We start from the raw sequence: 20813 nt of genomic DNA, 5'->3' as shown, positions 1-20813 counted from the left end.
CACATATTGACAATAATAATACAACCTTGACAACGATAAAAGCAGACATGATCTCCACTGTGATGGATTACCCATCTGAACCTGCCTTCACGTCTCTGCAAGGTGAATTTTAGTTCGTAGTGAAGTAAATTGAAACGGATGTCTGCCTGGTATAATGCTTTAACCTTAAATTGAAGTCCTGACCCTACAATAAACTGCTTTCATGTCTCCAGAATGGAAGGGACTGCCGGCAACATGACTGTGGCTATGTGGGTTTGTTTAAAGGATACACGCACACATATGTATAAAGTCACACAGTCCAACACAAACACACAGACACACAAAGATAATGTCATAGAGTGTAGCAACAGGTTTCAACTGTAATCTGGTAGAATAATCACTTCTATAATTCGAGTATTTAGGAGTTAAATTGACACAGAATGGCTGCCAGAGTAAAAGACTGAGACTTCAGTTTTGGCAGGAACTGCTTGTTTGACCTGACTCAATTAGTGGAGCTCTGTTTAAAGCTTTATAAATTGGAGAACACCAGTGTGTGTAGAGGGCAGCTTCACTTGCTGATACACAGGGTCAGTTAGTATAACTTAATAGGCCTTATTCTGACCTGTTATTAACATCTGTTCTGAAATATCTGATCAGCTCTGATCACACCAGGTTTCAAAATGCATCCTGAATGTGACTCTTGTGACCAAATCTCACTTCCCTGCTCTATTTGCACTGTTCGAAAAGGTCAAATGATGTTGTTTTTAACCAGTCTGACTTTACAGATGTGTCCGTTGTCACTGTCACTGTATGTGTGTGTGTGTGTGAGTGTCAGTACGAGCTGAGTGAATCAACAAGATTTGTGCAGGTGTGTGTGTGTGTGTGTGTGTGTGTGTGTGTGTGTGTCTGTGTGTGTGTGTGTGTGTGCAGTTGCACCTGGGAGCTGATGATTCTTTGGGAAGATCTCTCTATGTTGGCAGGCAGACCAAAGAATGCAGGTCTGTCGTCCTCTGGGAGATGCTCTATCATGCTGCGGTAGTCCTGAGAAGACACGCAGACACATGCAGGTCACACACAGAGATGTTTAGGTCTCGTAACATAGATACGAAGAGTAAGAGTGAAAGGGAGATGTAAATATGATGTCATGGTTCTCAGACAATAGACAACCCTACAACAGTGTTACATTTCCACGCAAAATCTGCTACAGACCTGCAGGTAGTTTGGTATTGTCTTTAATTAGTTGTGTTGTTAGATCCTTATTTTGTAAAAACATTCACTTGGCACAAAAAAAGACTACAATTCCAAAATATAGATTTTCATTTTGGCTTATTTAAAAAATGATCTCTCAGTGGCTGTGCAGTATGCTAACATACTCTTAATGGGACTTCAAATGAACAGGCATCTGATAAACTGTTGTAGGTATATGCCCACATATTTTTTAAGTCTATACTAAGCTACATTCACAGAATATAAACTATATGCACAACAATACAAAAGCAACACAAATCGAGGAAAACAAATCACATATATTTGTAGTTGCTACTTTATAAACTAACTTAAAATGAAGCTAACACAAGACAGGCTAATGCAATTTCGATACAATGCAAAACACAAACACTAAATCCAGTCGATGGGGAGCTTTAATTGATTACCATTGTTTTTTCCTTTTTGCCAATGCACTTGGGACTATTAGGGTGTGCATACACGACATTGCACCTTAACTATTCAGTATAACAAGAGAGTAGTGCTTGTTTTTTGCTCTGTATCTCGAATTAATTCCTCTAACATGTTTAGGAGCCCTACGACACCTCTGCCTGCAACGCTTAATAAGGTTCGTTGCTTTCCAACTGTGTGTTACGCCACTATGTCATCCTGACAACCTACCAATATGCTGCAAGAAGCTGGGAGGCTGATCTGAGGGGGAAGGAAGCGCATTCCTCCGCTGCTCTTCCTCTGAGCAGCTGAGAGGGAGGATGAGAGGAGTCGTGCTGAGAAGAACTGCTCCAGGTAAGAACGTAGGATGCGGAGGTCAGAGGGGTTGTCGATGCGTCCGCCGTAGATGGCACTCTCCAGCAGGCCGTGGACAAACTCCCACTGGAAGGATTTACCACCTTGGAAGTACCAAGACAACACAGGTACACGTAGAAAGCTATAATCATGTGTAATGACAGAACAGCTGTGCTAACATGCACACATGCATACTCAGAAAGGAGAGGAGACAGAACAGAGGGTACGTGGGCACGTATATACAACAGGCATTGAAATGCAAATGCTGACTTTTTCAGGTCATGCTCTATCACGGGTGGTGTTCATATAAGAGGTTAATGATTGACAACTCCACAGATTCCACTTTTCATTACCATGTGTGTGGTGTTGAGATAAACTACTGAGCAGGTCTGTCCACTGCATTGGGATCAGTTACCAGCTCTCTTACCTTCAAAAAGACTGTCAATGATCTCAAATCCAGCGCGGAGGTCCGACATGGAAAACTCATAGAACTTAGTCCAACCCTGGCAAAAGCAGAGAGGAGGGGAAATAAATACAATTACAATACATTCATGTCACTGCTGGCATGAGTGTTATTTTTAGAGTTTGAAAACCACCGAGTTACAGATGGCGTTCAGAATCTTCAGAGTTCTTCCTTCACCTCCATTTCTTGTCAACCTTATAACAATGGTATAAGTGAAGCCTTAAATGAACCTTAAACCATGTTTGCAATTTTTTCTTTAGCTGTTGTGAGGCCTTTGGGTCCGGACTTTCTCCGAACTGTCTTTCACATATGAAGAATGCAGCCCGGGGCCTCTGGGTCGGACGCGCTTATGAAGTCACGTGTTTTTGTTCAGAGCACATTGACATGGTCATCCCTTATCACCATACATTTGTATTGTTTTATTCAGTGTAGCATCGTCGAAAATGTGCGTTCTCAAACACAGCCCCTCCAGGTTATTACAGGTGAATATCCAGAACTCAGTGCATGTCTGAAAACAGTTTATCTTGGAGTACACAGACCTGAGAGGGTAAAGGTACCTGTATACTGTTTAGAAGGAGAAAACTCTACTAGCTGTAGAGTGAAGGCTACTGCATATTACCAACTAATTACCATTCACAGTCACAATCTTTAATGCATCTAGTCAGCAGCGAAACTGAAACGCATCCTTGTGTTTGTGCCTGTACTTAGTGCTGACCACTTGTGATTCGATCACTCAGGATGAATGTAACAGTAATTCCAGGTCTGAACCTTTAAATTAAGTTTTTTTTTACACAGGCATACAAAAAGTATGACAACACGGAGAGAATAAATTAGAAATTGGATGGAGGGCAGTGGATGAAGCGAGGAAAGGAGTGAGTAATGGTGGATGAAAGGAGCTGTGACTGTTTCAGTAATGAGACGATCATGTTTTTCGAACAGACACCACATTACAATCGCAAATGACAACACTTACCAGACATTCAGTGATTAAGAGAAAGAAAAAGAAAGAGAGATGGTGGTCGGGAGGGATACTGGTCAAATGAAAATTAGGGGACAGAGAAGTAAGCAGAGAGAATATAGAGAAGGAAGAACAGGACCACAGACCCCTGTGAGATTTACAAGACACCTAAATGCTGTATGTTATGTGGGTCTACATTGTCCTGTTGGGCAATACATTTTTATTTATTTTTCTTGAAACAACTCTGAAGTGGGGGCAATGATTAAGGGAGAGCATTGGGACAGAGCCTGAGGACATAGGAGAGACAGCGAGAGAAGAAACTAGAGTACATAAGTTGAAGCAATTTAATTAGAAATACATGTTCTATGCTACAGTTCTGCCTTGGGTTCTCTGGTTTACTGGGAGGGTTCTGATTGTTTGTTGGTAAGCACCCCCCCGGAAAAAAATTTCCTGCTGTAACTGCAAACATTTCTTATAACTCGATTAGACAATTTGACCGCTCCATGGCATCACTGCTGTACACACACACACACACACACACACACACACACACACACACACACACACACACACACACACACACACACACACACACACACACACACACACACACACACACACACACACACACACACACACACACACACACACACACACACACACACACGAGTCCCAGTGCAGCATAAGACTCTGCCACACACTGGCAAGCTTGTAAAAGGAGCTGTTAAAGTTGACAAGAGGAAACATGACACAGCAAACAGCAGCAAGAAGCAAGTAATTACAGGTGCAACCACATCTTCTATTGCCTGTGTAAAAATGTGTCCATATCTCTTTCTAACGATGCTCAATGACAAGCAAAACAGCACTGATATTACGTGTACTTTGACTTTTTTAGTTTAGTCCATGGCCCATCCACTAACATGGAGGAGGCAGGGGTTAATGACCTATACTGTAGCCAGCCACCAGGAAGCAATCACAATGATTTGGCTTCACTTTCGGGAACTGTTCATCTCATATACAGTCTATACTTCCTAGAGGTTATGTTGTATGAACACATGGCGAGAAAGAAAAATGTGATTATGTGGTTTTTCTAGATTTTGAGGGGACAAGCTACGAGTGGATATCAGATGTCAATGTTTGCCTAAAGACAATGTGTCCGTTTGTATTTGGTAGAAGTGAGTGCTCGCTAACTATATAATACGCTGGACATCATAAGGCAGTTCTGTAAAGTACCACTTTGTTTAGAAGACATTCAAACAAACCCTTCCATGCTTCTGTTACTCACTGCACAATATGAAGGCAGCACCACACTGACTTACTAAAATAAGGAGATACATTATGTCTAAACAAACTCGTTAGTACAATATGTCATGCTGTGTTTACTGTTGTTCTGGACAGCCACAGTCCAAAGCAGGTTGAAAATCCTGCTGTCATACAGAGTGGTGAGCTCTGATAATGGTTTTAACATGGAGATAACTCCGTTTTTAGATAGTCCGTGTTCTTACATGTTGCCGAGCAGGCAAAATAACTGCAAAAGCTTAGATTTACAGTTGCACACACACAAACATAGCCATACACACACGTACACACACGTACGCGCACCAATAATTCTTTCAGTGGCACAACATAATGAGGAAACACGTTTTTTATGCTGGTCAGTTAGGACAAAGATCATTGATGCGAAGAGTAAGAGGTACTTTTTCCTTTACCCTTTCAGTAGATGTCCAAACATACAGACTGTGACTTTTACTGTGCTGTGAAAAGACACGAAACTGAATATCATTTTAGAATTTTTGTCAGAACCAGGAACCTGATGGGCCACTGCACTCAAATGTACTGTATATGTATAGATTTATACAATGAACATCAAAATTAACTTCCACAATTATTTACCTGGGTGTTACCAGCAAGATCATGTACTGCACATGTGACTAAATATAGCTTACATGTAAAAATACCAAGAAGCTTCAGCACGATATTTAAGCGCATTGTCATTCTTTTTGATATAATGCATATGTACAACAGTAAGTACGTATGACAGCAGCTAATGCTCATAGCATTCAGGTTGAAGTTCTACGTAATCCAGTAGCAGTACAATTCAAGAAAAGGAGCTGATTTGATTGTTTTTTTGTGGATTTTGGTTCTGCTTCAAATGTTCCTTTCCTCCTTTAAACCTACAGCATAGTTTGGATTTATTGTCCTGAGATGAAACTGTAGAGCTATGACCAGTTTGGTTCATATTGGTGTGTTGGTGTATTTTACCTGTGGTATGTAGTTGCGTCTCTCTTGGCAGACAGCATGGAACCAGGCCAGACAGAACAGAGACTGAGCTCTGGCCAGGACGCCTCCTAAATACAAACAATCGACAGCATGTCACAACCCGACTAATGACAATAATCAATCAATTATCACAGTGTCTTTGTTTTACAATCAGTAAGAGAAGTTACTTATTTGTAATTATTCATCAACACGCTGTTTTCTGTTAGAGTTCTTGAAACTTAGGGGATGCTTAGCTGTTTCTGCTTTTTAGAAATCTCAAAACTGACTGACAATGAAGATACATTAAGATGTGGGATGAACTGGAGAAGAGAAGAGAAGAGAAGAGAAGAGAAGAGAAGAGAAGAGAAGAGAAGAGAAGAGAAGAGAAAGAGAACGAGAACGAGAACGAGAAAGAAAAGAGAAGAGAAGAGAAGAGAAGAGAAAGAGAAAGAGAAAGAGAAAGCGAAGGAGAAGGAGAAAGGGAAAGAAAAAGAGAAAGAAAAAGAGAAGAGAAGAGAAGAGAAAGAGAAAGAGAAGGAGAAAGGGAAAGAAAGAGAAAGAGAAAAAGAAAAAGAAAAAGAGAAGAGAAGAGAAGAGAAGAGAAAGAGAAGGAGAAAGGGAAAGGGAAAGAAAAAGAGAAGAGAAGAGAAGAGAAGAGAAGAGAAGAGAAGAGAAGAGAAGAGAAGAGGAAAGAATTGACAACCTTTACTGATCTGCTCAGGAGTCCATGACTCATACGTCCTCAGCAGATTCTTCTTCAACCCAGGAGGAGCCTGAGATGGGAAAAGAAAGGGGGATTAGATATACAGACAGGGAGAGTTGAGGGAGGGTAAGTGGGGGGAGTCCAGGTGACTACAAGGACACAGAAGCTATGACACAACCAGCATCCCAAGTTTTGGGTTGTTGGGGACATATTAAAATGAAATAGTAAAAAATTTCTCCCATCCATCTGTAATCTGTGCTCCATGGATGATGAATGACAACAAAACAAATGAAGTTGTCTCCACCATGCTGAATCGGTTTGACTTCACAAACAGCAGTTACACTGCAGGCCAGCTGTAAAGGTGTGCAACTGTTTCATGTGAGCTTCCATCATTGGGAGACTGTGAGAATTTTGAATCATAAAATCCGAACATCACCAAGTGATCCCCTTAATCAACCATGTGTGCCTGGCAAGACAAGAGAGAAGGTGTGAAAGCCTTTCAGGGTTTGTGTCATGTTGATTCTGTTCAGTCTGCTTTGTGTTCTGTGTTTCTAAGTCAAAGGACCAGCAAATATTGGATCACATAAAAAAGCATTTCTCTTATTCCAAAATTCTCATTTTACAGTAACAAAATATTAGACTGGTCTGACAATGTGGAGAAACTGGATTAGCAAAGAGGAAGGAAGAGAAATCATATAAAGAGAGGGAAGTCCTTCTCTGAATGCAAAAGACAAGTTGATGTTTAGGTCACTTGGATCAAACCATTAGTGTCAGAGAGCTACAAGGAAATCCTATTAACACACTGTAAAAGCATTGTTTGGTCAGGGATGGACACTCAATAACAATTATACCCAGGACCGGCGCGTGCACTTCTGCCGCCCCAGGCGGGAAAAAATTATACCGCCCCTCTTTTTGCAACGTACCATTCCAGCAACAACACACAAACGGCAATATGCCATACACATAAAGTGCTAGTGCATTAGATCAGTGCAATCTAGGGCAACGCTAGTAAGCTCAAAGTGCCAACAGTATTAAAGTATGCATGATGCAATATGCATGCATTTTGCGGATCCATATCATGAATCAAGGCAGCACATATAACTACTTTTCAAATAATCTAATTTAAATAACAAATAATACCAGTGCAAGTCTCTCCTACTTTGTTCCGTTTTTTATTGGGATGGTTATGATGTAGGTGACAAACTTATGATCATGTATTTAGTTATTAATCGATGGTGTTGGATCATGAATCCGGATCCTCGTTCACTTTAACACTGAGTCCTGACTGCATGCGTTGTACTGAGCCGTAAAATACTGACGACTAATTATTCATGATGTTTAAATGCAGCCTCATACACTCTGGAGCAAATCAAACAAACTCTAAGTTACTTCATGTACTGATCAGGTCCTGATAACTAGTGATGAGTGTTTATTAGTTAAAGTGAGAGCAGGTCAGAGTGGAGGAGGACACAGGAACAAACCAACCTTCTGAACTTTGTGCAGATGTGGAGAAACTCTGTGTTTCCACTGTTCTTCAACAAACTCACTGACCGGCTGCTTCACGCCAACGCTCCTCTGATCTCACTGTGTCCCTCTGAGCGAGTGAGTGGGGCCGCTGCCCGGGGCCTGTGTGTGTGTGTGTACGTGCAGGACACACACACATTTTCTCTCGCTCCCGGGGTTTCACATGATGGCCCATATGATGATGACTCAAAAAAACGTGAGCAGCGTTCACTCTCGCTTGTAAACTGATTTGTTCAGTTCAGCGTTTCGCCTAGTTCGCCTCTATGGACGCGCCGGCAGTGATTATACCACAGTGATGAATAGAACCACAGCCCATTACAGAGAATGATGTCTGTGTTCTTTTATATTAACTAAATCCTTCAGTGACAGTGATAGAGTGTATGAATCTGTATACAAATTCAGCCTTTTCCTACTGCCTGAGACAAGATGTTGTTCCTCTGAAAATGATATTTATCAAACTGTGCAAATGAACAAACACAATATATATATATATATTTCTCTGTTCATTTGACCCATCTGTCAACAATATGCTCTTTCTATGATACAAACAATGAGTATATGTTGAGATCAGTTCACACATTTTTAGCTTTGCTTAACATTTGGTAGCTCCATCTGGAGGTTTTGATAACACACACAGTCCATAATGAATATGTACTAAATTTGCCAGGTTCACTACATATGTTATCAAGTGTAGTGGATTAAACGTATTTGCAAGGTGCAAACCTTTTTTAATATCGCACATCCCCAGACCGTCTGAATTTAACTTGTTTCAGCAGCTGCAGAACAGTTTCACTTTATGCATCAGTGAGTGTTTTCACCCGTAACAATTAAAACTAACAGATACCTGTTTCTTCACTTTTTAATCTCACATGAAGTAACTGGATTCTAGTTTGGTGCTTTTTTTCATTGGAAATACATTTGTTCAATTTCAAATTTGCTCTACGAAGAACTCGGAGCTGTTGGTGTACGGTACGCCAGCTGTAATAAAGAGGCACTAAACATACTAACTGTCTGAAGCTTCAACACAAAACTGCAAACAGGAGTTGAGTGTGTTGTATAGGGGAAAGCTATAGTGGTTTGGATATCACTGTTTTGACTGTGTGTTAATAACTTAGTTTTTTATAATATTTGATCACTTGTATCTTTGTGAAATGTGTTGTACGAGAGGCGTGGTGTAGGATCTGACATCTTGTGTGTGTGTGGTGGTTGTAGCATGCAATGTCATGTGCCCTAAGCTCACATTTATTACTATTAACACTACTATTGCAAAGGACTGTTAATCTTAGTTTTGAAAGATTAGCGATTCATATTTTCTTTTCTTGCAGTCAAGGAATGATATATCACAGTGTCTTGGTTATCACTGGGGGATGCATTCAGGATGTGTGTGCTTACTTATAAAGAATGTCAGTAAGTTTTCGCCCATAAGAGAGTGTGTGTGTGTGTGTGTGTGTGTGTGTGTGTGTGTGTGTGTGTGTGTGTGTGTGTGTGTGTATCAGAGAGAAACAGAGACATTTAGGGATAGGCTGTTTGTGCAGCATGCTTGGCTGCTGAAGTAGTTAACCCCGTGAGCATAGCTCCCATCAGAAACACACTGCGCACTAAAGCACACAACACACAAGCTGCAGGCTTCTGTATCTCCGAAGGCCCATATGTGACTACACTGCGTGTACAGTCATTATTCCACGGAGTGTGAAAAAGACATATGGCTACGCTATGTAGAAACAAGCAGACAGTATATGGGAAAACTAAAGGAAAAGTTTCAATACCATGTGGAAAGTGGGGACATGTGTAAGTCAATGTTAACCAACACTAAACTTCACAGTCAGCAATGCTATAGGAGTATTGTGTGTGAATGTGTGTGTTTGAGTACCTCATAAGTGATCTTGAGGCTGGACTGCAGCAGTATAGGAGGGAATCTGGGGTGAACTTCTGCCGTCAGCCAGAGACGGAAACCCGCTTTGGGACGCAGCACATTAAGCTCCTGTAAGAGAAAGACGGTGCAGACATTAGACTCATTAGCTAAGAGATCAGAGGAGGAACATGAGAGTAATTTGAAATGAGACCACTTGTGCTGTATCAGGCTAAGGTCTTCACTCAAACCCCCCCCAACCCCCCTAGACATAAACACACACACAAATATACTGTATTTCAAATCATAAAAGTCACTAATGAGTTGGAGCGATTGGAAAAGACTTCATCCTTTGCTGAGACATATCGTCAGCCACTGTATTACGCAGTTTCATCTATTTTAGGGTTGAAAGGGGCTGGAGTCTGAGTATATCCACAAAGCTGATTTAGATTCAGACACAGGGCCGCCTTCCTCTGAGGTACAAGTTCTAACCACAAAGTTCACTCAAGTTCGCACAGACCAATTTTCATTCCAAGAGAAGAGTAAATGCTTCACACTGCACTGAATGCACTTTTTACATACAAATAACCTTTCTAACAATGCACTGACTTAAATGTAAGTAACTTAAAACCCATTCACAACAAAAGTTCTCTTCATGTTTTATCTTTGTAGAGAAAGGTGGACATATTCAGGCAACCTTTTTTTTTTTATTACATATACATATATAGTTCAATTATCGAAGTGAGTTTGCATCGGTGTATAGGAAGTATAAAGTAAATACTGAACACTAAAAGGAAGATGAACCAAATACATTTCCTCTTCTCTTTCTTTTGATTCTTCTTATTAGATTCCCTGCATATTGATAAATTGTCCAAAATAACATACCATTTATACCTCACTTTTATAAATTTGTTCCTCTCCCTCTCTCTTTATCTCTTTCTGTTCAGTGTCTCCATCTCTTTGTCTCAATTTCCAGCTCCCACCCCCTTCCTTCTCTTTTTACATTCATCCCCCTCTCTTTCTATCTTTCTCAAAGACATGCGGATAAAAATAGAATACGGGCAACTTAGGGTCTCGTGTCTTCTTATTGGGAACTCACACACACAAGCACGCGCACACACTCACACAAACACTCTCACACACATGCACACGCTCTTCTCTTTCTCTCATGGTAGAGAACACAATCAAAGAAAATCAGAGAACACAGGGGATTCTAAGAAAACTCCTGTCTCGCTTTTTTGTGTCTCTAATGTGTCATCAACCAGAATTCCACTGGAACAAACAATGGTATTGTTGGAAGATGCAAGGCAGAGCCACTACCAAAGAAAAAAAGAAGGGGAAAATAGAGAAGGCAGAAGTCAGAGAGGAGAAGAAAGAGCAGGGATTCAGTACATCAAAAACTATCTTTGTCAGAATACAGGCATTACTATTCAGATGCAGATTGTGAAACACAGCTATTTGCACTCATATACTGTAGATAAACAGATTTTGTATCGACACACTATGGATACAGTAACTCCTGATGCTACTGTCTCACTATGAACAATTAAACCAATACAGTTTATATTCTGAAAGCTGCTATAAACAGTATTTCCTTTAGTTATTGTGCTAGATAACTCTGTGCTATATTCATAATTTTGAATTTGGCATACGACTGAAAGTTAGATTGAGAAATGAATTGAAAAGATAGATCCATAAGTGGATGGATGGAGACCGAGATGTGAAAAATGAGCGACAGGAAACATCACAAGTGGGTGAATATGAGTGGACAGGGATGAGAGGACATCTGCACTGCCAACTTCAATTATGAACACTTTCCGCCCCGTTTTACTTCCCTCCCTTCTCCTCTCTCTAACTGACCAACTGGTTTAGGGATGGAGGGAGTGACTGGGGAGACAGATGGCAAAAAGAGGATGGGAAATTTTTAAACTACATTAGGAGTTAGAGTAAATTGACAGAGCTACTGAAACAGTAAAACAAAGCCCCCTCTTTGGTAGAATGTCCGCCTGCCTGCTGAGGCTCGGTTCATCTTTTTTACTACTTCCCTCCTTTCACATCTACTGTTTCCTAATTCATTTTTTCCTCTGCTTCCTGTCTCCCTCAATCCCCTTGTTGCATCAGTTTTTCATTTCAAGCTCGACTGCTGGGACCTCAACCTCATCGGTTGCTGGGCAAAGAGCGAGAGGAAGAAACAGAGACAGACAGACAGAGCAAGAGTTTTACTTGAACAACATAAAGGGGGACAAAAGGAGTGCTGAGAAAAAACGTTGGAGAAGATCGCTGACATGTAGTGGTGGAAACAAGTGGAGGAAAAAACAGGAAGAAAACGCAAAATTACATAGGTGGAAAGAAGATAGAGGTGAGTTGAGGTGAGGAGGGACAAAAGTAGAAGACGACAGCTGCATTAAGCTCCGGTTAAAGTGACGCTGGGAGCACAGAAGGCTCTGGACAGGAGGGATCTCTGGCTAACCCCAGGACACGCACACGCACAAACACAAACACTAAAAACGCGTACTCTTTGCAACTCTCACAAACAGGTGAGGGTGCATAAAAATAGAGACACACACACACACACACACATGGGCCAATCATGGCCAACAGCTGTGCCTCCTAGTGAGATATGACCTGCTACAGTTACACAACACTAAACTGAACCCTAGAAAAAGCACCTGGACACAAAAAAACACACAAAAGTAAACCTGCTCAATGTGACACAAACACACACAATAATAAAAACATACAGTTATACACTCATAACATATCAAGCAAGCATGATACGAACACATTACACACACGTTTGTCCAAAGAGAGAAACGACAAACACACCTGGCCACAAAAACAGCTACACAAACAACAGCACAGTGACTAACATGAGCTGACAGGGGGAATACAAAATGTGTACGTACAGGCAAAGGTAATTTCAGAAATGGAAATTTAAGCAGCCAGCAAAATGTGTTTGTGTGTGTGTGTGTGTGTGTGTGTTAAACAGTGCTGTACTCCTCAGTATTATAGATAAACACTGACAAGCAGAGTGAAACTGAAAATTGCTTGCAAACTTCAAAGGTACCCTGTGGAGTTTTGGTCTTATGAAAATGGTATTGTTATAGCAGATCTCTGTTGAGGTTGTCTCATGCACACATATGTGCAGCTGAACTGTCCTGCACATGCTTTCACATTGTTCCTCTCATCAACAAGTGGTGATAACATGTGTAGATATGCAGCAGGGTTCCATTAATTGCCATGAAGGAGGACAGTTAATAAACATATGTAAACGATGTAGGTTTTAAAATACCTTCCTGGTTTAATAGTTCTCTTTTATGGGGAAAGAAATGCATTTGACCTGCTTGTTGGAGCTTGAGGACACAAACCATGTGTTTTGGTGAGTAACACTGACTGTTAAAATAACTTTTGTTTGTTTACGAGAAAAGTCCACGGAGTACCTTTTAATACTTTTTAGTACAGAACATCCTCCAGGGTCCCCCTTTCACTGACCTTCACACTTAAAGATTCAGTGCGTAGGATTAGGATACTGGTTTCATCTAGTAGTGAGTTTGCAGTTTGCAACCAACTAAATACTCCTCACCGTCCCCTACAGCATGTAGCAGAACCTACTGTGGCCTTCAGGTAACACGAAAATGTGAAAGGCCCAGTATAGAGCCAGTGTTTAGTTCGTCCCTTATGTGCTACTGCACTAGCATGGTGGCGCTACATGGCCGGCTCCATGGAAGAGGACACTCGCTCACGCCCATGTAGATAAGGAGGGCTAATTCTAAGGTAATGAAAGGACACATTTTCTTAGATTAATGTGGAAATATAGTAGATGAGTATAACATTAGACTAGGTGACATTAGATTACATTTTTTGAACTTATTTTCATATATTAATTTTATAGGATATAGTGCACAATCCTAAGAGTTGCTTAAATGTCCTGTCATTACATTACATTACATGTCATTTAGCTGACGCTTTTATCCAAATTTCAATTTATTCCAATTAGTGCATTCAACATCTATGAGGGGCCATTCAGGGTTCAGCATCTTGCCAAAGGACACCTCGGCATGCAGATGGGGAAGACTGGGATCGAACCTCCAACCTTCTCGTCCTTATAATGACTTTATTGAACTGTATATGTTATGAGATTATTATATCAAATTTTCTGGATCAGTGCATCCTTTATTTCTACAAAATATTACCAATTTTCTGTCCATCTTCAAATATCCCTTCTCCCACCCTTGGCTACTAACGCACCCCTTGTTTAGCACAAATTGTGCGTGAATCATACTAATCAAAAAGCACAACATACATAAGAAAACAAAACTCTCTCTCACACACATATAAATAAATGTAAACAAATCTCCAAAAAGCATCAGTAAACACACAAAGCACCTACTTTTTCCAGGAGCGGTAGCCATGCAGTGACAAGGTGAAGGTTTTTCAGGCAAAGCCAGTCTCCATTTCTGGAACATTCCCTGAGTGTAGCTACGGCCACGTCGGCCTGTCCCTGTCCCATAGAGATCTAGACAGATGGAGAGAGTTGTGATTATGGATTTGTGTGAGGCCGGGAGGTGGAAACGTATAAAATTCGATTCGACATTGTAATTTGTCAGAAGTTAGGGGTGGATAGTCTGATTCAATATTTTAATTCCTTGCTCTCCTCAGTGAGAGTATCCTGCACAGTGAGATTTTAGATGTGATTTTTCCCAATAGGGGCCCCCATATAGAAGCCAGTAACTCTTAACAAATGTGATTTATATTCATATGTAACTGATGTGATTTACAGTAATGTTATATAAAGTCCAGTAAAAAAACGACTGTAAACTGCACAGACTAAAACACATAGTGACTATATGGTTAAAATAATCTTAGCTCTAAATCTGTGAGGCATTTGTAAAAAGTTTCATAAAAATTACCACAAATTACATATTTTGAAATAAAATCTATTTAAAAATGCAGTTTGGTGATAATGTTTTTGGCAGGAGGTCTTATTAGCGTCACTTAAAACTGAAGGAAAACCCCAAAGAAATACAACTCAAACTGAAATGTAGGAACTCAGTATGTGATTGTTGGGTTTGTTAATTTTTACCAGTAGGGGTGGGGGGTGGTCACCAACTACCAAACTTGGAGTGTATATTACTTGGGAGGGTATCACCCAAGATTAACTTTTTGAGCTGATCGGTCAGGGTGGGGGATGTAGAGGATGACACCACAGCAGTAGAGAACTGATGCCGCAGGGTGAAAGAAGTATCTACCTAGTTTATTCTGAATCCTGCCTACCTGCTGAAAATGACACAATCTTTATGGATGTTTTAACGGTCACTGGCGCTGGTAGGTTTCCTGATTGTTAATCTGACTGTGACAGACAGTCAATGTGTTTGTGTGGAAGAGAGAGGGAAAGCGAGGTAAAAAAACATTTGGTTTCAACTTTTAAAAATAAACACTGGATCCCGTGATTTAGTTAGCAGTATTAACAACAGGATGTTAACCTGCACACGTAGTTCTCTCATAGGGGATGGGGTGATGGTTGTGAGGGGATGGCAGTATTGTCAAGTTAATAAGGGGGGTGGGTTTTTTGGACATTTTGGTTTAAAGGGGATGGCATCTCCCCCTTAATCCCCCTATAAATCGCTTCACGATGTCACCCAAAGCAATGGTATGCACCAACTTCTTGCTGTCTTTAGATTTTACAACTGATGAACTCCACTTGAGGACAATTATCAATAACTAAATCTCAATCTAACATTCAACAAGCTGTATGTACCACTGCACAATAGCCTATTCTGTAGGTCTGATCTTTGTATTGTGTTGAAAAAAAATCTGACTGTATTTGCTTATCTGCCATGACATCTCCAATGTTATTCTGTTATTCAATACCTCATGATAGTTATCTCTGCCAATGGTTTCTGCTGCTAGTTCTGCAAGCTCCTGGGATGGATCTGCCCCGGGAGAGATGATGATCAACACAGGCTCCAATTCCAGGGTCTCAATGTAGAGACGCCGCAGGTTCAGCGGAGGGGGGGAGAGCTCTTTCATACCTGCAGAGGAGAGAAAGAGTAGATTGGAAGAGAATGAAGGGATGGGGTGGGGGGGAGTGGATCTTTTCAATTTGATATGCTACTCAAAGTCACTGGATATACTGCAACGAGAGGGAACGGATAAAAGCAGATGTAGGGTAAACGCCAGCAAGCAGCAGCAGCAAAGGGGCAAGATGGAGACACATGGTAGTCAAATCAAGTGGGAAAAGATGACAGGGAGAGAGAGAGAGGGCACGAACAGGGAGGAGTATGACAGTGCCTAATGGGGGATGATGGGGAATGGAGGTAAGGGGGAAAAGAATGTAGAAGAAGAGGGAGAGCATAAAGGAGGCAATGATGGAGAGAGGGTGTAAAAGGAAGACACTGAGAAACAGAGTGAGAGAGATTATGAGGATAATGTGCTGTGCATACTGAGTGCTAGGTATGCAGCAGTATTCAACATACAAAGCAGAAGAATACCTTGTCAGCCCCCTGGTGTTGAAAAGCCAGGCTCTTTGTATCTGTGTCTAAGTTTGTGTGTGAGTGTCTGCATGTGTGTGTTTGCTCACTGAGCATTGGGTTCTAATCCTGCTGTAATATATTGTATTGCACATCAGATATGAGTTAATAGTGACACACAAGCAGCGATACGGGCGCACACAGTGTGAGCAGCTGAGTTAGAAATTCCTCTGTGACGTTATTCGTGCATGTATCAGCAGACATACCTTTTAGACTCACACACACACGCACGCACGCACGCACGCACGCACGCACGCACGCACGCACGCACGCACGCACGCACAAAGCGCTGTCTTTCCTGGTTAAAAACAACTGCCCCCGACTGAACCTTCTTTTGGTGTCTGCTGCCAAATGCAATCTGCTGCACTGAAGTACACACATTTGTGCACGTAAGGTCTTGGACAACATCTCAGAGCGACCTTTTGCCGCATTACCATGGTAACTAAAAGAAAAACAGTCATCTGACCACATGGCTTGTGATGTCTGATTGCAAAAAAAAAGGGGGAGCTTGTACAGATCGTGCACATGCACATATACATACACAACTACCTTGGACAGGGCAGGTAATCAGTATTCGTGCTGCAGAGCAGCATCGTCTGACTGTGAATAGCAAAGTTCACCTTGGCTTTTATGACACACAATCAGGCCAAAGAGGAGCCTAGAAAAAAACTGTGCAGTCTCGCTATGGTTCAAACACAGTTTAGGGGGAAAGGCACTGAGAGGTTAAGAATTAAAGAAGTGTTCTATCGTTTTAATAAAATCAGTATAATGGAAAGGATACATTTTATTTCAAATTTGATTGGTTGTTTAAACAAAAAGTGTGATTTCTGATAAGAAAAATGACAGAGACAGATAGAGAGACTTATTTTTATGCTTATGTGAACGGGGGTTTGTGTTTTGGAGAAGTAGAGTTAGTAAGCCAGTGAGCATGCACTGTCTGAGTGTGTGTGTGTGTGCGTGTGCGTGTGTTCACTCAGGCATGCCTGTGTGCATGAGCAGTGCCCAGGCCTGGACCGGGAGGATTGAGTGAGATTAGCTGTAAAAGGATTACAGACTATGCCTCATTAGCATACTGATTCACTGCCAAAAACACATACACATAAACACAAAATCTTCTTCTCTCTTGCAATTTTTTTTATCTGTCTCTCTCTCTTTCATTCAGACAGAGTCACACTCTCAGCCACCTCATGCACTTGTACACACACACTGCACCTTTATCACTGGGTTCACTTTGTGTTCAAGGAGTGCAATATAGTGATATTTTAAAAGTGTGTTTTAGTATAACTGTACACAGACAAACAAGAAGAGACTCTTAGACACGCACAAATTCAGAAGTACACAAATGGGACGCACAAAGAAACCTAGACAAACACATTGTCATACACACAAAGCCTGAACCCTCATCATGTATGGCTATTTCTCTGATGGCCTCATTGACATAATAAGCAGTTTGTCAGTGTCATATAGGTTGTGGCAAAAAGAGACAATTACAACACACATAACATGGCAAAAACACAAACCTTCAAGGACAGAAGAACAGTATAATTGACACTCATAAATACAGATAGATTCTCGTCCTCACTGAGCCAGTATAATTATTAGCACTCTGGAGCAGCTGCACAACAGCTGACACTGAGTTTCAGTCAATAGAGCTTCTGCTATAAGTAGAAAGCAAGGCAGTCAGAGTACTGGGATCTCTCCCTCTCTGCCTACATCTCCTCCCTTTCATCCCTTTTTGCATCCACTTCTTTTTGGCTGAATCTCTATTGAGTGTCCAATTTCTAACATTTGCAAAACAGTTTGAGAGCTGAGAAAAATGCTACAACTAAAATTGCAACCAATCATTTCCAGAAATAAAAATGAGGGAAATGTAGTACATGTTGTTGAAAGTAAAGTGCAAGTAGATTTGCTAAGAATCAAAAAGAGAAAGCAAACTCCAAAGAATATTACATTCTTTGATTAGTTTGGTTTCTGAGGATTATTAAGACTGCAGCACACACAGAACTGAGTCTGCAATGTGATACCCCTTTTATAAAAATCAGCTAGTACACATGTCGTTTGATTTCAGCTTTTCCACAGTAAGACATGTTCATCAAAACCCAAGCAACATATTGGAAACGGGGAAAATAACACACAAAACTAACCCTAACCCCAGAAGAAAGCAGCATGGAGACCAGTGACATAATTATTTCTTATATTTCAGTCCCTCTTACAAACTCAGTGGAAACTGAAGGATTTTAGATTTCTTGGAAATCACCCAGATTTCATGTTTCCATCACTGCCGATCTGAGCCAGAGCCGATAAAAAAACCTGTGCCTGCTGCAGAGACATTTGACCCGGGAGTGGATGCCGATCGTAGGCATTCGCATTGCAGACAAAAGCCTGAACCTAGTGGGTGAGTGTGGTTTTTTTGCCCTGTGGAAAAGGGGCTGAAGTGATTTTGTGTTGCAAATTACCAGGCCAACTATGATAATATGAATGACTGTGAAGCTGGATTAACACAGGAATTAACCCTGACCCAGAATAACAATTTGAGCCTTTTATTTGAGAAAAAAACAGAATGTTTCATGAACTGTTGCAGTTGTCCCGTAAGATTTCGTTGTAGCCAATGACACAATGACATGGCTGCCAGGCAATCTACTGGACCGATTCCAAAAGGTTTTGTAAGTACCTTTAATTTACACACCAACATATATAAACTAAGGGCCCCTGTTGAAAAATACTGGAATTTCCCATATTGCCAAGTACACAGGGTGGTTTTCTTATTTAAAATGTCACAACAACACAGAATAGTGGAGACAAAGCTCACATACTAACATAAGTAGAGTCCTTTTGTTTAAGGATGGAAAAGTAGTCCATCTAGAGCTGAACTGTCTATCTGGAAGCATAATCACATCACCACCATATCATCCACAGTGTTGGCTGCTCCAGTATCAATCTTTTGTTTCTCTAAATCTGCACAACCTCTTTTTGTCATGCCTTTGGTGCTGGGTCATATCAGAGCATCTGACAAAGCATTTTTGTTGACACATAAATGTCTCTTTTTTCAACATCAGATCATGTTTTAACCTTGTTGGTGCATTAGGCAGCGCATCAGTCTTATAATGTGATTGTTGTGCGCCTCATACAAGGCAGGCATGTTTCATACTGCATTGAAAACAAAAGAGTCAGGGGTGACACATGCTACAGACTGACAATTAATGCAGAGTGCATCAAATGTGATTCTGTGCAGCAAATCAAAAGGTTGACTGCCATTATATAAATGATTCATAAAAACTTGCAACTTCAGTCAATCAGCCAAAAAACGTTCTCAGTATGTCCTATTTGGAAAAATGCAATTTCTCTGTCCTCACATTCTCATCAAAGCTTTTCCTTGTGACTCGCTCACATCCCTGTTGGGAGAAGTTCAAAGGCAAATAAAAGATGTGAGCGAGGGAAGCAGTCCAACATCTCTCCTGTTTGTTTCATGCGATTCTGTGTAAATCTCTCACATGCCTCACATTCATCCATGCACACACATTGACCATAGACTGAACTAACTACAGCATGCATTTTACTTTTGTTGTAGTTATATGATGAGCCCTTAATGAAATAAAATTGTATAAAAGCTAAGGTGTGCACACACACGGCCGTTCGGTGTATAGATCTAATTGTATGTTTAAATCTTTTTCTTTATTTCTAATTTCCTCACCGTAGCTGGTGCAGTAGGCAGTGTGTCATAACCTGAAAGTCATGTGTTCAAGCCCCACACAGGGCACATGCTTTATTATTGAAAAGAAAACTACGAACCCACGTCATGACAACAACTATAGCTTTGAAATGAGCCTTGCAGATACACAGCTTAACATTGAAACAGCTGTAAATGATGCAGGAAACTGTACCATTCTTGAGAATAGTTTCCAGTGAGAAAAGCCTCTATTGCTGTTGTTTGCTCTTCTTTTAACGTATTTGCACTATAAGCTGCTGCCCTAAACAAACACTTGCTATGATCACACCTTAGACATGTGAGCCCCCCTCTTTTGGCATGGATTAGCCCTGGGCCATTTCACAAAGCATGTAAAGGTGAATAGAAGCTTTTTCCGGAGCTTTTTGGTGTGTGCATATATTGTTGTCGACAATGCACAGCTCAGATCTCTTTTTTTTGTTGTCATTCTATGGAGCTATAGAAGCCTTGTTGGCGCAGTAGGCAGCGCGTCAGTCTCATAATCTGAAGGTCGTGAGTTCGAGCCTCACACTGGGCAGCTTTTTCGTACGGAGCACAAGTCATAGCTACGATGGAATATAGAGTTAAAGGCTGCGAGGTTCACGAAGGAAACAAAAACCAAATGGATCTATATCAAAAGGTGCATGTTGTGAAACAATTTCAAGAACCAAAGTCTTGTTTATGAATCTATTCTCAGCTGCAATTATTAAGAGTTTTCCTTATTTTTAACTTGCCTGTTTAACTGTCTGTAAAATGACTACTGTATTAGGAATAGTGATTAACTGGATCGCAAGCAGCTCAGAACCAGAAACCACGCAAACACTAAAGCCCACACAAC

The 20813-nt window shown here is 40.9% G+C and overlaps 1 protein-coding gene and 1 non-coding gene across 5 annotated transcripts in view; one reads left to right on the top strand and one right to left on the bottom strand.

The window, feature by feature from the left end:
• The window catches only part of LOC118106293 (cytoplasmic dynein 2 heavy chain 1), a 106164-nt gene that overhangs the window by 18081 nt on the left and 67270 nt on the right, over positions 1–20813 (bottom strand). For 3 of the 4 annotated variants that reach the window (XM_035154711.2, XM_035154713.2, XM_035154712.2), the window contains 8 exons: positions 15614–15774; positions 14133–14258; positions 9764–9874; positions 6370–6439; positions 5670–5755; positions 2414–2489; positions 1864–2090; positions 916–1020 (listed from right to left, as the gene is read on the bottom strand). In XM_035154711.2, the coding sequence (XP_035010602.2) occupies positions 916–1020; positions 1864–2090; positions 2414–2489; positions 5670–5755; positions 6370–6439; positions 9764–9874; positions 14133–14258; positions 15614–15774 (962 nt within the window). Of the gene's footprint in view, positions 1–915; positions 1021–1863; positions 2091–2413; positions 2490–5669; positions 5756–6369; positions 6440–9763; positions 9875–14132; positions 14259–15613; positions 15775–15822; positions 16034–20813 lie in introns of those variants that run through there. The other variant, XM_035154714.2, reaches the window with a different exon arrangement.
• On the top strand, positions 20441–20513 carry trnam-cau. The gene has a single exon. It is a non-coding gene; the product is annotated as a tRNA-Met (tRNA).

Source organism: Hippoglossus stenolepis, chromosome 4 (genome assembly GCF_022539355.2).
Source record: "Hippoglossus stenolepis isolate QCI-W04-F060 chromosome 4, HSTE1.2, whole genome shotgun sequence".
Taxonomy (NCBI): domain Eukaryota; kingdom Metazoa; phylum Chordata; class Actinopteri; order Pleuronectiformes; family Pleuronectidae; genus Hippoglossus; species Hippoglossus stenolepis.
The sequence above is the reverse complement of the archived record's forward strand: the minus strand, read 5'-3'. Positions and strand labels throughout refer to the sequence as shown.